The 17,352-nt window shown below is 34.9% G+C and overlaps 2 protein-coding genes across 2 annotated transcripts; both read right to left on the bottom strand.

The window, feature by feature from the left end:
- Positions 1–601: 601 nt before the first annotated feature.
- Positions 602–6,361, bottom strand: LOC132326961 (transmembrane emp24 domain-containing protein 11-like). Its single transcript, XM_059845653.1, has 5 exons — positions 6,136–6,361; positions 5,188–5,288; positions 4,350–4,475; positions 2,147–2,293; positions 602–1,257 (listed from the first exon to the last, which is right to left on the bottom strand). The coding sequence occupies exons 1-5, from the start codon at positions 6,263–6,265 to the stop codon at positions 1,108–1,110; spliced, it is 654 nt and encodes a 217-aa protein (XP_059701636.1). The 5' UTR covers positions 6,266–6,361; the 3' UTR covers positions 602–1,107.
- A 3,558-nt stretch (positions 6,362–9,919) lies between these two features.
- Positions 9,920–17,124, bottom strand: SPON2 (spondin 2). The gene is made up of 6 exons (XM_059845367.1): positions 16,692–17,124; positions 15,663–15,888; positions 15,081–15,304; positions 14,622–14,813; positions 13,458–13,632; positions 9,920–11,406 (listed from the first exon to the last, which is right to left on the bottom strand). The coding sequence occupies exons 2-6, from the start codon at positions 15,883–15,885 to the stop codon at positions 11,228–11,230; spliced, it is 993 nt and encodes a 330-aa protein (XP_059701350.1). The 5' UTR covers positions 15,886–15,888; positions 16,692–17,124; the 3' UTR covers positions 9,920–11,227.
- Between the last annotated feature and the right edge of the window lie 228 nt (positions 17,125–17,352).

Genomic DNA, 17,352 nt, shown 5'->3' with positions numbered 1-17,352 from the left:
GAAAACAAACCACAATATTCTGCTATCACAGTGCTCTAGAAACTTCAACTTCCATGTCTTTGTATGTAATCACCTCCAAGCCCTTCCTACTACTACTGCTGCTTTGTCAAGCTAATAATCTGGATTTTTAACCACAGCCTTTGATTTGCCATTGTATGATACTGTAGTTATACTGCTATTTGTATATAAACTAGCTAAATTAGGGCATAAAGGTGTATGCAACCAAGGTGCAATAAGTAACATGGAAAATTAAGTCAAAACCTGGCAATTTCTGTAGGCAGTCATATTAAAGTTGCTAAATAATTAAAATCATAAAAATTTTCAATGCAGAAACATTTAGTGCAGGAATGAATTAAAATAAAATTGGCATTGTTTACCAAGGAACCAAATAATTTGGGTTACTTTGACATACTTTATAAAGACTATAATTTACATAAACAACTCTGATCATCATCAATTGTATAGCCTAATGTTAAGGGCTTTTCTGGAGGAAAAAGTAAGATAATTCCAAATTGCTTGACTGGGTCTCTCTCTTCTATGATAATTGCTGCCACCACTGATCAGTTCAAACTCTGAATATTTTACAAGAAAGCATTCACAATTATGTTTAGGTGTTACACATATATAGATTGCGTTCAAGACACTCTCACCCAATTAAACACCACAGGGGTTGTCGTTATTTCTCTGTTTTCTATCTGAATCCTGGTCAGACTGAAGTGCTGAACTGTTCATGGTAGTGCCAAATAAGATTACCCAGCAAGCAGAGAAATTAAAAATCTTAGGAAACTTTATTTTAGATTTGTATTTTAAATTAAACATTCTTCATTAAGTACCAAACTTAAATTCTGCCTTAGTCACTGACTCCTTCTATATTTAGCTTTACATCCGTAAATGGGGAAAGAAAATTATAAAAGATGGGATTCAAGGAGCAAAATGTGAGGGTTTGCCTGAGGTTGTGACCTAGCTGGAGAAACCAGAGTTAGAGCAGAAGATGAGAGAAGGTTGAGAGTTCTATACAAGCAATTTTCTCATAGGTGCAGGGTTTCTTTGGATGTTCAGTGTTACATGGTGTGCAATTTTTGAATCTGTGCATTGGCTTCATAGAACTTAAACAAGCTTCTTAGATATAAAGAAATCTCTGAGAGATTTGATTTGCCAGATTCCAACAGAGATGAGGATTAGTGTTTGCACAATAGCCCACCACAAAATATTGCTGTTAGTTTCTTCGCTTGTTTTCCGAAATTTTTCTTCACGCTCCTAGAGAATAAAGGAAAAGCATAATTATTACATTTTGGCATCTGTGTGTGTCATGGTAACCAGAAAGGCATTCCTCTTCTGCATAGTGGTGAACAAAAACATTTTTCCATGTGGATAAAAATGAAGGTTTGTGCTTATCTGTATGGTGGATATCTGCACAAATCAAAACTGAGAAGCAGGCAGACTGCATCCTGAAGCAGGAAGATAAACAGAGCTTCCCTCGTTCACAGAAGATGCATTGTGCTAAACATGTTCCATCAGTACATATTTTAACATGTTTAGGTTTATATCATTTGCTGTCAAGCGCCCTTTTGCAGCCAAATTTCTGGTTTTGGGTAACAAGTTGATCCATTTCAAACTGGGTAATGAGTTTTGGGTAACGAGTTGATACATGTCTCAGTCTATCTGCCTGCATGTAGAAAAGTGACTGGGTGTACACTTGTTTGAAGAAGGGATATATAAATGTACACTTCATGGGGATATGTAAATGAACACTCAGTCATTTCCTTCCCCACTCAATGGAGTTTGTGCACCCAGGGCAGTGTGGAAACAGCAGCATCACCCCCAGTGGTACCTGCCACCTGCTGGGCTGCTGTGGCTGAGTCTGACCAAGAAAACTCTGCTTGGAAAATCCTGCTTTAAAAGAACACCTGCTGCTAGAAAATAACACCTGTTGCTACAAGCATGACCCCACAGTGATTAATTAGTTTTATGTAACCACTTAAAAATATTTTGCAAGATAATGGAGACTATTTTGGTTAAATATCTATAGATTTTTATGAGTTAGTTAAAAAGACCCCTGCATTTGGATAATACACCTCATAATACTTTATAAATCAATAAGCCTATGTACAATATTTTTAACATTTACATTAAGGGACACACATACTCTTTCATAGTCTTGTTCTCTGGTTACATGATGAATTTGCTCAATTAGATTCTCTAGTCTGACATTAACTTCATTCACTTTGTCTTTGGCTTGAATAGTAGATTCATCCAAAAAATGTTCTCCAACTCTGATGTCCAAATGAATACGCTACAAAAAGAAAAAAAATGTTTTCATTTCTGTATCTTCTGCTTTTTCAAAGTTCCTTAGAATAAAAATGAAACAATGGATAATTTCCCCTTAAGATCTTTGTAGGAAAATGCTTATAAAAATCCCTCTTAAAATTAGAATCAGGTGAAAAAATTGCAGGGTTTCTTAATTTTATTTTTAAATTAGTTGTACAAATTTACAATCTTCACTAATATTAGGGCATTATTTTATGCTAGTATTGATTCAACTGCCATTAAAATGTTTCCTTTGTACAGAATAGTTAAAAAAAAAGGACTGCTCATTATATTTCACATTTCATCCTGATATTGCAGAAATTATTATCTTTAATAGTACTGTTGGAGGCTTTTTACAAATACACTTCTAGGTTCCCTCACATAACTTTTCCTGACGTTATTTATCCAAGTTGAAATATCTCCCAATATCCTCCAGGCTGTTGTATGATCTATAGCAAAAATGCCTCAAGCCAGCCAAGCAATGGAACCATAGAAAGAAGAGAGAAGAATGGAACTTGCAATGTTACGCAACTTATTTTGGCATGCATTAAAAATTCTGCTAAAATTAGTAGGAGAAACTTCTCTTAGAAGCCAATCAATACCTAAGAGAAAATAAAAAGGTTTTAGCCAAACAAATAATCTTCAAAATCCTAGAAAGGTAGGTCTGCTCAGAGATCAGCCACAAATGAAGAGTGCATTTTCTTGCAGTTGTCTTGATGTTACCTAACTGTATAGGTAGAAATCCATCTCACATCCTTGTGGTCCATTAATTACTTTATTTTTGATTGAAAGAGCTCACATAACCATATGGTTCTTACAAAGAACAGTAAACGATTTATCTTCACCAAAGAATGTTTTCCTTTTGTGATCTTTATTCCTCCAGATATAATTACAAAGGTCAGTATTTTCCTTTTTTCATTTCTGTGTTCTCAGACAAACAGCATTATTTAATATTTGTGATATTAATGTTCTCCTTTCCTGCATCTCTTGGCTTCTTTTATATAGGATGGTCAGAACTCTACATGGTGCATGTGTCGTGTAAAATAATGCTAATACAGCCCCATCTATTCCAGATAAAAATCACCTGCACGTCCTCAGAATCACATTCATGGTGCATAGTTAACTGTGACCAACCAAAGCATTATCCCCCTTACTCTCTCTAGTTGATAAGCTCCACATTTTTTTTTTTTTATGATTAGAGCTAATTGCTTTTGCAATGTATATGATTAAATTTCCATTAATTTCTGTCAATCAGCCTGTAAGAACACCTTGTTGTTCCAGTATAATAATCCTACTCTGATATTGTTATTTCTCTGTTATCTACATGTTTCTGAAGTGCACAGCTAGGATGAGATTTAGCATACCTTAACTCATTTAGAAGATGCATATATTTAGCTAGTTATTTAACATTTTTGCTGTCAGCTGAAGAGAAAAAGCCCCAAACCACTCTAGAGAGTATTTCTCTCCTGGTTTTGGGAAGCAGCAAATAGATAAAATTTCAAATTTTTTACTGCAAAAAAAATTTTTTTAGAGCCATGCTATCACCTCTGATGGCTTTTTTCCTCCCCCAGATCTTCATTAAAACCAACTTTGCTGATAGTAGACAATAACAAGTGGGCTGACATGTTCTTCATTTGAATATCTTTGAAAAACTAAAATACTACATTTTCATTGGCAATTCAATCTAAGTGGTGAATACATGGAATATCTTTATGCAAATGCTTGTGTTAGTCAATCTTACATATTTGTCTTTTTGATCCAAATCAGTTGTTCTTAATGATCAGAATCGTTCACATTCAAAGCACTTTACAGACATTAAATCTCTCTGTCCTTAGTCCTGCCTCTTGAATGCTGGCTTTTTTAATATGAGAACAGTCTTTTTGTCTTTTTATCTGCATAATTCTATATTTGCTTTCCTTAATCTCTAAAAAACCTTGAATTATCTGCTAGAAGTTAGACCAACTTCTTATCCAGTTTGAAATCTCTGCTATTGGTAATGATTTCTACTGTTACAACAAAGACTATTTAGGAAACACACCTACCAGTTTACTTCCTGCAATCACTGCAAACCTTGTGGAGTTAGACTGGAAACAGATGATATGCTCCCCAGAGATGTAGGATGTAAATGTAAAGGTCCCTTGTGGCCCATACAGCTTTGACAACTGTACCTGCAATTTAGATATATGCACTGGGTTTGTAATTTATAACTACCAATAAATAAATCAAACAACAGTACTGTGAATTGGATGCAAAAAGGAATCAGTTAAGCTGATGACATCATTAAATTGATCCAAATTTCAGAACACATTTATAGAAAATGAAACAATTTTAGCTCACGGTGAAAATGAAAATATTACAGAATTTTGCAATGTACAAAAGCCAATGCTCTCTAAAGTATTCAAAGCCTGAAAACTGAGACCTTGCCTAGGCAGGGACATAAGTTGTCCACTGCTGGAAAAGCTCAGACCTCAGGCAGCTGCTCTGCATGAGGGCTACGAGCAGCCTTGGTGACCTTGACTTTGGGTTTTGTTTATCATCAGCATTCCTTTCTTCATCTCAAGTGGATTCTGTACCATCTTACTTCATTAGTGAATTTTGGGGTTTTATTTTTCATTTAACTTGTTTTCTCAGTTGTCACTAATTCTTCTTATTGACACAGTTTCCCAAATCTGGTAGTAATGCAAAAATTGTCCATACATATATTTATCAAATATCATAATTTTTTTCACTTTTATCTTTCACCATCAAAATGCTGAACTAACTGGTAGACTGTAGATTTACTTCTTCCTCAGAAGTGTCTTTTATTTTTAGATAATGCTGCCTGCCAGTGCCAGAAGTCAAGTCATAAATCATAGAGAAACATTCATAAAGCATTTTTACCTCATCAGTAGGGCTTGTGACAGTCACAAACATTCCCAAACCAGGAGCAGATTCAAGAAAGTCGTGTGTATGTATATCCCAGCGTTGTACTTTGTAATTCCCTGAATAGAAACAGAGATAAAACTTTTAAATAAAGCATAGATTAATGTTAAACATCTTCAATGCTTTTTCAGGAAAAATATAAATATGTATGTATTTAATGTGTTTATGAATAATGTTGTTCAGGGCTACTTCATAACAGAGTGAAATGCAATAAATTTTTACTACAGTAGAAAATGTTCTAAAGTACTGCAAAAAAGGGTTAATTAACAAGAAAAACTTTCTAATTACTCCTAATGCTCAGTGAAGGTTAGCCTCTAGAAGGCACACTTAGACCTCCAAAAGCAAAATGTGCTGTACTCAAATTACATTTTATGGATTGTCTTTCACACTTATCATATTATTAAAAAAAAAAAGATTAATTTGTATTTTTTTTACTATCCCCTTGAAATCTTACATTTATAGTCTTGTAGATCAATTTAATGTGCTTCTCATATCAGAGGAGAAATGAAACTTTAGTACATCGTGAATTGTCTCTTTTCAGACCAGCACTTATCAAAAAAGTAACTCTCTCATTCATATGGAGAAAACCATGTTACAGAAATCCTGATATGAATGAGTACATCAGAAGCACACATGGAAGCAGCAGTTCCACAGCTGTAGAATTAAAAAACATTCTTTTTCTCTTTTAGGTCAGTAAAGCACTCTGAAAACCTGCATTTCTTTGTGTGATGGATACATGCTATGTTTGAGGACTTTAAAACTAATCCCCACTTCAGGGAGTTATTTTCAGAGTGCCCTTTTCTGGTTTTTTACCATATTCATCAATCACAGAAATTGCTGTTACATTTCCAGTTATCTTTGTTACTGCATGGGTTAGATCATCATAAAGCATTGACAGGTACCTACCAACTACCAGGGTCTCGCTGGGAATATCTTCAATTATGCATTTCTCTTCTCTTTCTCCAGTGTGAAAATACAAAGCAAGTGAAAAAGAAATCCAAAAGTTCATAAGAAATCCTATTAATTTGCTTTTCATATTTTTTATATATCCCTGCTGTACTGCTTTTGAAGGTAGTTACATACAAATGCTGTAGTCCGGTGGTTGTTCCTTGTTTGCTGCTTATCAGAGTATTTTTGAGAGAGAAAAAAACCTGTGAGAAAAGGCAGCTGGTGATTACACATATATAAATAACTACAGCATGTTCTGGAGAATGAGATAACATGGAAAATATACCTTTAAAATTCTTTCTTCTTTCCCAGCATCAATTTTATCCACTTAGAAGTGCATGAAACTGAAAGGGCCTCTCAGGTGCTTGAGATCAGTTCCCTAGATTACTTTAGGCAACTACATTGGCTACCTCTTTCCATAAACTGCTCAATTTTCAACTTAAATGAAGTTATTATTTCTCATTAATTCTGGGTGATTATTCCAGAGCTTCAGTCCTGTTTTATTAAGCAAACTTTTCATTTCCATCCCAAATCACTGTACAAATGTAGGCACCTGATTAAAACCTACAGGCATTAAATAAAAGAACTATAAAGAAGTCAAAAGAACTTAAATAATCAAATAATCCATTAAATAATCAAATAACATTGGTGAATATGATATTGCAGGGAAAAATAACAACATGAACACTTTCAGAATAAGATTTTTTATATAGGAATGACTATTTCTTAGATACTTCCTAATACCTTCTCTGAAGAAAGTTATGGTGTAAATCAAACAGTGATTGAGGTTCTTATTTTTATTCTTTGTACTAATATAGACCAATGTGTATGTCTGATGACAAACTCATTTATCACTCAAATGTTCCTTGTCCTATAAGTGGAGATCACTCTGTCTGCAAGGTGGGCCTGAATGGTCATTTTCCAGCAGGAAGGACCCACCTGTGGGATCATTTCCAGTCGGGAAGACCCATCTTTCCTCATAAAATTTATGTTATTCCAGTTGCACAAGAGCACATATTTTTCCTGTATCAAGGAAGAGGGGTGCAGAGCACTTCATCTTCAATATCTGTAACCTAAATAAAAATTTGAGGATGATAACTATTATTGGATTATTTCACATCTGCAGAAGGAGGACTGATTAGAGTTTATTGCCCTTCACTGCACCTGCCATCTATGAAGTTGTCTCAATAAAGGAATGTCTGTGTAACACTGGCACAGGCTTAGGACCATCCTGGGTTCACTCCACTTCACAGCATGGAGTATTTTCATGGAAGTTGTAGCACAAGTATTAATTCACCTCCACAAATGACCCATCAGCATCCCAATATTGAAAGGCTGTCAGGCAAAGAGAACTGATTCCTTACACATTAATGCTTTGACTCCATATGGCTAAGGATAGAGGGATAAAAAATGCATCTCATGGTTGTTGAATCCTTAGGAATGTCAAGGGGGATGTTAGGACTCCTTTACTACTTCAGCACTTATCCATCACAAATAATTTTTTATTATACAGGATCTCATCGTAACATTGGACTTTTGCCCCTACCACAGGAGATGTTGGCTGTCATGCACCTGCATAAATTCCCATGCCATACTCATACCTGCAGGAAATATTGGTTTGTCTGTAGGTTGTGAGCTGCTTGACCTATCATCTTTTCAGCTTTTTGTTGAGTGTTCCAAAAGTTCTGAGCTTCCCAAGTTCTGTGTTCCAGTGGTAGAACACAAGATATACAAGGTGGCACCACTTTATCCTTCACTCTGCCCAGACCCATTGGAAGAGACACATTTCTTCTGTACTTTTGGCTAGCAAATGCTGGCATAGTAGGGCTGCTGAACTCCAAGCAAACAAAAATAATTCAGTCTCCACATAATCAGGTTGTTGTGCAGCATACTGAGAGCTTTCTTTTGTCTGAGGCATTCAGAGTTCTGTAAATCGTCACGGACAGAACTTCTGCATACTGCAAAATCCCATTGAACAACATCTAGCTGATACCAGAATTGCTGTATTGGGTGTTAGATTTATTTCTTGGGAGTGTTAAATATTGTCATAGAATAGTCTGAGTTACTTTATTATGTTGGATCATTCCTGACAGGTCAGTTATTCACAATGTACTTCAATTACCTGGGACTGGGAATATAATGAAATGAAGCTTTTTGCCTTGAATAACATCAGATACTCTCAGATCTTTTCTTTTCACACTTTTTCCATTATAGGAATTTAATTTTGTGTTGATTATTTTTGTAAGACCACAGTTTAATTCTGTGGTGACTTTTTTGTTGCTACACTTTACCATTAACCACATCTTTCATTCTGCAAGAACATCTGCCAAGGCATCAAAGCTGATTCTTTCTGTGAGATATTCTTGAAAAGAATTGTCTTTACAAATCCATTTCAAGCTTCTTTCCAAAGTGCTTTCTGAGACTAGCTTAACCCAGGAATTAATTTGCCTATTTCCTTCTCTTAATCTCATGTATTTATGACCTCAGCATCTTGGCTGCCAACCGTCTGTAACATGAGATACAAAGGAAAAGGAAGGAAGACTTCCTCTGTCGTTCTTCCTGGTCCCAGAATTTTTAGGAGAATTCCAAGGCTGCTGAAGCTACAAAGTCCTAGCAATATCTGTGCAGGGATAATGTTCCTCACCTATCAGTTCAATAGATAAATACTATCAGAAATGTGCTCCTTTACTAGAAAGCATTTCATTCACTGTATCCACAGTCTTGTCAAGTAATGGCTTCATCCCTGTGGTTTCAAAGGGAATACCTGGACTTATATTTATGGCCAAGCAATGCACAGAGGCATCCTTAAAGAATATATTTACCAAGGTCTCCTGAATTTACAGCTTACAAAAAACCTCATATCCAGGTAACTGGTGGGTTAGGAAACTACTGGTTTTGAAGGAAGATGCAGTGAATATTCATGTATGTAAACACCCTAAAATAGTAAAGTTGTGTATCACTGACTGGAGTTTTCTGAGGTGTGCTGGTTACATATTCTCTTTCTATTCCTTGTCCTTATCTCATCCTTTCTCCTTCACTATCCTTTGGAAAACTTTAGTCTCCAGGAGTTTGAGCAAACACTGGGGCTCCTCCACTCAAATTAAATCTTGTAGGATTCAGGTTTCAGGTCATGTATGTTAATACAAATGTAGGTATTCTTTTACTGGGTCTGGGCCTTTATTTATTCTGGGCATGTGAAGAAGAAAAACGGTAGTGTTTAGAGAATTTCCAGGAAAGTACCTGAAAGGATACCTTGTGGGTTTTGAGTTTGGTTTTCCTAAGGCATAATTTAGAATTGCATTTGATATCTGCCCCAAAACTTTATTGAGCTTAATTTGTCTCTTGACTATGAATTTGAAATAAGCTCCTGCCCTCTGAGAATATTTAAATATATACTACATTATATGCTTATGTTTTTTGATATGATGATAAATGTGTAAACAGGAAGTAAATAAGTGTAACAGAAAATACAGAATGGTTAAAACTAATATAAAAAGAAGAAAGAAAAATACTAACGATTAACTAAACACAGCATAGTGTAGTAACACTACTCCCATGATAGAGTGGAAATAGGGGGAACGTTAAAAAATAGTAAGTGTGCAGTTTTGTAATTGAACAATTTGAGTAAGTGAACAATTTTGAACGGACAACAGTGGGAATCTGAAGAATGAGAGAAGAGCAGAAATTTCTACACTTAGTTCTGTCAATTGTGTATTTATCAGCATTTGCAGGACCAGTGAAGTTTAGACTGAGAAAGTTTCAAATTTATTTGTGTCTTTGCAAGATATCTCTCCTGGAAAAAAAATGTACAGAGAAATGTTTAAATGTTTCAGCTCTATGGACAATACAGTGTGCTCCTTCAAGGACAAGAGAAATCATCTTGTATTTGGCATATTCCAGAAGGAACTTATTCAAATCAACTCTCCTGTTCAATACCTGTGCTGTATATTTGTAAAATTGCAGTGTGCTGTAAAAGTTTTGTGAGCTGACTTTAAACTTATTCTATTGAATAAGTATTATTCCAAAATTCTTTTCCTAGTTGGTAGCCACAGCTCTTCATAAGCCATATGTTGCATTCATTTTATAAGTTATTTGAGCATTAAAACTTGCAGTCAGGAACAGTTTCTGAGATGTGTTTTGTTAGAGTTGTGCATACCTTAATTTCAGGTAATATATACACAAATAGCAGCAAACACATATAAAGAAACATGGACACATTTACTGCATATATGAGGTTAATTGTATAATTTATGTTATGGTCAACAGTGTTAGCTTTGAGATTAAAGTTGTCTCATGAGGGACACACACCAACAATCAGTTTTTGAATCTCAGCTAACACTTTTAATTCAGCTCAGATGTTTTCTACTACTATCCACGCTTTAGATTTTTTTCTAGTAATTTTGTTGGCTGAGTGTCCTCATGGCAGTTATTCTTCTCACTTTTGAGAAAGAGAAATAAAAAAGACATTTTCATATATTCAAAAGTCTTAAGACAAGTTTACTCAGTTCCATTATTATCTTAACCACACTGCAAACATCTGGTTGCTCTGACTTTTGTAAGTAGTTTCTGAAGAAATGCACATTAAGCAAGGTTAGACAGATGACAAAAATGCCAATAAATTAGAAAAACATAATTTAGTGGAAAAAAACTATTTTCTAGGTATAAATAGGTGTAGATAAACAAATTACAATATTTAAGGAGGTTATTGGTTTAGACTTTGTGATTGAAAGATTTTTACTGTGAAGTAAAAATGTGAAATACGATCTTTCCAAATGTCTTCTTTTCTGCCACTAGAGGGTACTCCAAGAACTTACAGTGTATTTGGAGGAAGGATTTATTTGGGGGTTTTTGGTCTTTAAATTATCCAGTACTTAGGAATTTAACCCCCCAAAATCTTGATATTAAATAAAAACTTTCAAACCCATTCTAATGCAGCTTTTCAGCAAAATAGTGCAGCGTAACCAAATGATAAAGAACATTGATTGACATGTAGTTTAGATTTAAACTTATCCTACTTTTAAATTATCTCAATTATTATCTTTTCTTTATTTCAGACACAATTTTCTGGTTCACATCCTGTTTCTTCATCCAGGTTTGGACAAGGCATTCCATTATTGGCAGGCTGAAGAAGTACAAAACGGGTTCTGATCTTGGTCCCTGTTTCTCTGCAGACCCCTCTGCAGAGCCCCCAGGAAGACCACTGTGAAACCTCGCAGTCCAGGGGTGTTTCTGCAACACACACAGCAAAGAGGTAACTTTACATCGAGTTGTACTTAAGTCAAATACACAGTTGGAAAAGCGTGAAGGAATGATCATCAAACAGCATTCCTTTCATACAAAATACATGTGATATCCATCAAATCAGTGTGTTGTCTCGTAAATTTAAAAAAAATCTGGTTTCAGCTCCTAAACTCATTGGTATTATTGTTATTGCAGTCTAGAGCATGTCTGAGGTATTAGATCAGTTCTGAAGCATATTATATCTTGAATGAAAATACAGAATTCCTTAAAAGAAAACTGTGCTTAAAATGATTGTACTCAAAAGATTGAATTTAAAAACGGTTGCTGTCAATTTTTATAATTCATTTTTCTTTTCATAACTAACTAAAACACTGAGAATAAAGCTTTTCTCTGGTTTATTTAGGTATATTTATATTTGTTTGCAGGCAGCTATTGTTCCTAGAGTTGTTAATATCAAACTGCATTTTACTTTTGTTCCAATTTGCTTCAGAAATAAAGTCCCGTTTTTTATAATTAAATCATCCTGCTATATTTTGGTGTGTACACTACTCTTCCCTTTGCCAATAAGGATATTCTGTCACTTGAAGCTTTCTAATGCTGAAAGGATTTCAATATAGTTTTCATTCAGTGCAAGAAAGAAGTTAGAAACTCTTAAGTATTATCCATAATGCATGATTCTATCTAAAGTAAAAATCATAACAAGTAGGTGAATATTCCCTAGCAGGTTAAATTAAAATACTGCTTGTCACAGGAAGTGGCATCAGAGCTGCTTGTTACAGCATTTGTGGGTAAAAGAGGTGTGCACAAGCCCATCCTTTAATGCCACACTAAACATGTGTGGCATTAAAGGACAACTTCTGATGACAACTTCTGTTGTCATCATTCATTCATATGTTTCTAGAGGGAATAAGGGACACTGCTTGACCTCTGGTAATTAAGTCTGCCCTTTTGATTGAATAATTTTTTTAACTGGTTTAATATACTGGTTCATATACAAGAAAGTGGGATTTGTGATTAAAAATAGATTTTAAATACTGTACTTTAAATGCAATTTAAAGTTTATATCATGAACAGTGCCAAATATTCCTTTCAAATCCTATGGGAAGGGTATATAACTGTAAATGAGATGTGTAACACTCACTTTGAATATGTATTGTTTGCTAATAGAAATACATTAAACAACTATAAATTGATAAGTACATTTATTAAATTATAAATAACACATTAACTGAGCAGAGAATGAGCTATATTTTATTGGTTGTAAGGTCATCAGCTAGTGCTAGATGATGACTGCAGTGCTAGAGACATGCCATCCCTAGACATTCTGGAGAAGCTTCTGGAACATGGCAACACTTTTGGGAATACATTGGTCCCTTGGAGCAAATATTGTGTTAATAATGTATGCATTTTAATTCAGAGATTTGAAAATCACCCTTATGATTGACTTGAGACAGTAGTTTGCATGTCTTCCTATCTATTCAAGATTATTAGCTAATGTTTTTGAGAAAATGAAAATGAGAGATAACTTTATTTTTGTTATCAAGATTTATGTTTCTAATGAAAATATGTCCAAATCAATCAAATTATATACATTTTATTGCTCATAAATGCCAAGTTCTGACCCAGAAAGAGACAACAATAATGGTTCTTGGCTTCATTGTCATGTAAAACCTTAAGGATGACTATTTACTTCAAAGTTGCAAAGAGTTTGGGAATGCTGATTCTGACTGAGTGTCATTTGTTTCTTATAAAATTCACTGAGCTACACTGATACAAAGGCTTGGGTAGCTCTTACTCTGGATATAGCCCAGTCCTTTGAACCACAGCTGAAGTATGCAATCCCTTACTTATTCTCTCAGGAATTCTCTTTTATGTCGACTGGCTTGTTTTATTTCCCATTTGTGAGTCTGGAACTATTCCTATGAAGATAGGAGAATATTCTGCCTGATCACCTGTTTCATCCACATCACCTTCCAGATTTCCACATACTTCTGAGTGAATGGAAATAACAGAACTGAGAACATCCACTGATCACTTACCTGAGACAGTGTCTATTATTTCATTGCTTTTAGCTGGAAGATTAATAAAAGGTGCAGAAAGACCTAGCTGGCTTTTCTTTATTTTCACCATTGTAACTTGAGCAATTGGTGGCAAAATTTTGAGTTTGGGATAATAAAATGAGTTTGCTGGGTGACTTGGAGAGGAGCAAGTGATCTGTGAAATAAAAAGGGGAATATTAAAAAAACTAAGGAGGCAACTGTAAAATCATATTTGTAAATCATGCTAATACTTTTTGGCAAATAATTTGCAAACAACCAGTTTCTATGAACACATAGTTCACATAACTATGCTGATCAGCCCAGAATTTTTAATGCAGGGTACTTGACTGGATACAGGACTGTGGTAGGAGGTCCTGCAAACATGGTAATGTATGAAAAGATTGGTCAGAAGGAACTGGATGTTATTACAAGAAGAATACGTGAGTATTAAACAATAATACTAGATATTCTATAGGAGCTGTCATATGGATATGAGAGGCCAAATGCTTCTCTCTTCCTTTCCTCATTACTCATTAGCACAGCATTTGATGCTACAAAAACTCACCTTTAAGAAAGGATTAAGTGAATATTTATAGTATTCAAACCATTTAAATCAAAATCCTTCATTTACCACCTCTCTTAAATGGCAAAAGCAAAGTATGGGGCGTAGAGAGGATGAAATGAGCAAAAGGGATTGAAAGCAATGTCACCATAGTGAAGTTCTCTGCTTTCCTTTAGGTCCTTTCCCTCAAATGTAGCAGTTTCAGGTTTCAGCAGTGCTTTCAACTGAAAACTCCTCCTCACAGCAGTATTCACTACTAAGACTTTTCCTGGTTAGATTCACATTTGGTGGTATCAGGACTTTTGTATTTTCATTTTCCTGGCACTTTAAGGATTGTTAAATATCATCTACAAAAAATTGTCAGCTTTTCCAGAAAATGTAGACAAATTCTCATGAATCATTTACATTTACTTAATAAATTTCAAAGATACAGAAGATAAACAAAAGCAGTAGGTTTATCAGCTGTGTAATAAATCCATATGTAGAGAGCATCAGCACTCTCAAATACTAAAATCAGTTTCAAAATTTTAGACTAGTTATGTTTTAAAGGGAAGACTCAAAACATAGCAGAATGAAGTGCTAAACTATGTCCGTGCACCTACCTCTGTCACTGTGTCCTGTGGAATAGTGGCAAAGTTTGGGGAGGAAAAAGTGAATCCACTGTCAGTTCCAGCATCATATGGAAATAGATCTACTGATACTTCATCCATCCAGTGGTCTCCTTCACAGAGATTTAGGCTGTCAATGCCCACAAACCAGTCAGGGCTGGGAACAATTCGTACAACAAACGAAACCTAATGAAACAAATGATCCATCAGGATTGAATCACTTGCTTTGGAGTGCTTCAGTGCTGCTTATAGTAATTTTCACTTAAAGGTCTTGAAATAATGTCATTTTGCTCTTCTACGTTTTAGAAGCTGTACAGTGCTCCCTGCAATGTGACATGCTTTTTAGTAATTCTTTTTCATTATGTTGTTTCTGCAAGTGAGAACTCAAATATTTAATTTTGGTTGCTGGTAACGTAAAATGAACTTTTGAAAGGAGTATGTACATTTACTTACTAAGGGGTGTCTTGGATGCACTTCTAATTCAGTTGAGGTTTGTCCTGTACCACTGGAAATTGCAGGAGCAGAGAAGATTCCGTGTACACTCTGAATTTTCTCTCCAGCTTCTTCTATTTCTTTCATTAATGCCCATGCTTCACCCTTTTCAGCAAAATCACGTACACCATTGCTGGCATATTCATTTTTTTTCCACATGCTGTAGTCAGAACTATGAGTAACACCTATTTGAGTGAATACATGGCATGACATAAAAGTCTGATTTAGAATGTCCCTATTTCTTCATTTTCTCTGTTTTATTTCTGAGGTTAAAAAAAAATGTGTATAAAATTGAGTGAACACTAAAACATTTGGCTTATCTCTGCTTCTTTCAGCTGCAGCCAGTTGAAAACAGAAGTCAATTGAAAACAGTTGGAGATTTTTGAGGACATTGTGGATACTTCAATATCTGCATTTCATTCTTAATAACTTTGGCGCTTTTTTTCCCTTTTTCATTACTTATCTTACATAACTATTAAGGAAAAAGAGACCACAGAGGTCAAGAGGCTTATCTGCTCTTGTTGCTGTGCATACATCACTTACCTAGCAAGGATGACCACTGTGCTGGGGGCCTGTAGAGTGGATACTGCTTAGGGAAAGCAGTCTGACTCCATTTCCCTGTGAAGATTATCCTGTACTTAGCAAGTTGCTCTGCTGTGCAAAGAGCATCCTCCCCCACAGGCAGGCTGCTGGCATAACCCAGTATTGTTACAAGAACTGTCCAGATAACTTTACAGGACCAGTAGACAACCATCAGGTTTTCCATTCCCTTCCACACAAAAAGAAAGAAAAAGAGTGTTAGCCATATTAGTCACTCTAAACTCAGAAATTAATAGCAGTTACCTAATAAAATGTAATGTGGCATAAGTTATAGCCAAAGAGAAAGCAAATATCTGGAACACTAAAAATTGCTATGCTTCTGAAAACATTACTATAATGCTTTCAGATTTATTATTTCCATGGTATATACTACAAATCTGTAACTTTACCTGGGACAAGTGTTTCTAATAAAAATGAAAATAAAAATATCTTATCCTTGTCCATAGTACTACCTCAGAGAAAAATCTGTTTCTGATTTTCTTTTGAAATCTGATTAGAGTCACATCTTGATTTAATTAGAGTAGCAACTGTTTCTGTGGAAAACATTAGTGGTATATTTATTCTTCTAAAGATTAAATTGCAGGTTACTTTGCCAAAAGAAATGATTTATTTTAAATTTGTGTTCTACAAAGGCTGTTTTATAGCATAACATTTAAAGTCAAATAGATTTCATATTTATATAAATTACTTTCCCGTCATAATGTGAATTCAAAACATTGTAATTCCTTTAGATTGTTTAAACTACATAGTTTTAAAAAATCAGTATTTTTTTTCACAGTTACTGTCATAGGTGGTGCAAATTTTGTTTTAAATTAACATTGTAATTGCATCAGACTGTTGAACTCCACCAATTGTTTAAAATAATAGCCTTAAAACTGATTTTTAAATGTCTTTGTCCTTTGAGAAAACTACACAATCTTAAGTAAATCACTAATAATACATTAGTTTGTAAAAATATCTATGAATACTCACTAAATATTCCTCTGGAGCACTGGTAGGGGGAGAGCACCTGCTTTTGCTGGCAGCTGAGTTGGTCTGCAAGAGAAGACAGTAGGAGTCTTGCTATTTATGCCTGAAGAGGGTCCCTTTGGTCCAACAATTATTGCAATCTTTAGACTTTCCAGGTTTGCAAAAATCGTGCCATCTTCTTGTTTGCAATCCCTCTGGATGGACTAGCAGAGGTTTCCTGTCTGTCAGCTGGTTCAGATTCCTTATCAGAAGACTGAGATGCCGAAAAGACAAAATGCTTTTTAAAAATACCTTGGATTCTTAGTAACAGTTTGAGTTTTCTGGTGCCTTTGCAGTTCTTTGCTCTTATTAATGCCTCCAAGCTATACAAATGAACTGATTCCAACACTGAAATAGTTCTAGTGAATACTCTTTAAATGAGAAACATGTTTTCTTGTAAGTTTTATTGTCTGACAGATGCTCCTTCCAAACATTTACAGAGAGCTTGCTCACTCTCACACACCATATGTATGTGTTCAAATAAAAGGGGTGAGGCAGCTAAAAATGTCAAGAGGAAAAAAAAGTTACATTTCATAATTGCACATACTCACACAGACTGTCTCCTGCAAATATGAATTAATTTAAAGTAGTACAGTGTATATTTTTGTGTGTACAGTACTGTATG

The sequence above is a fragment of the Haemorhous mexicanus genome, chromosome 4, assembly GCF_027477595.1.
Source record: "Haemorhous mexicanus isolate bHaeMex1 chromosome 4, bHaeMex1.pri, whole genome shotgun sequence".
NCBI classification, from domain to species: domain Eukaryota; kingdom Metazoa; phylum Chordata; class Aves; order Passeriformes; family Fringillidae; genus Haemorhous; species Haemorhous mexicanus.
The sequence above is the reverse complement of the archived record's forward strand: the minus strand, read 5'-3'. Positions and strand labels throughout refer to the sequence as shown.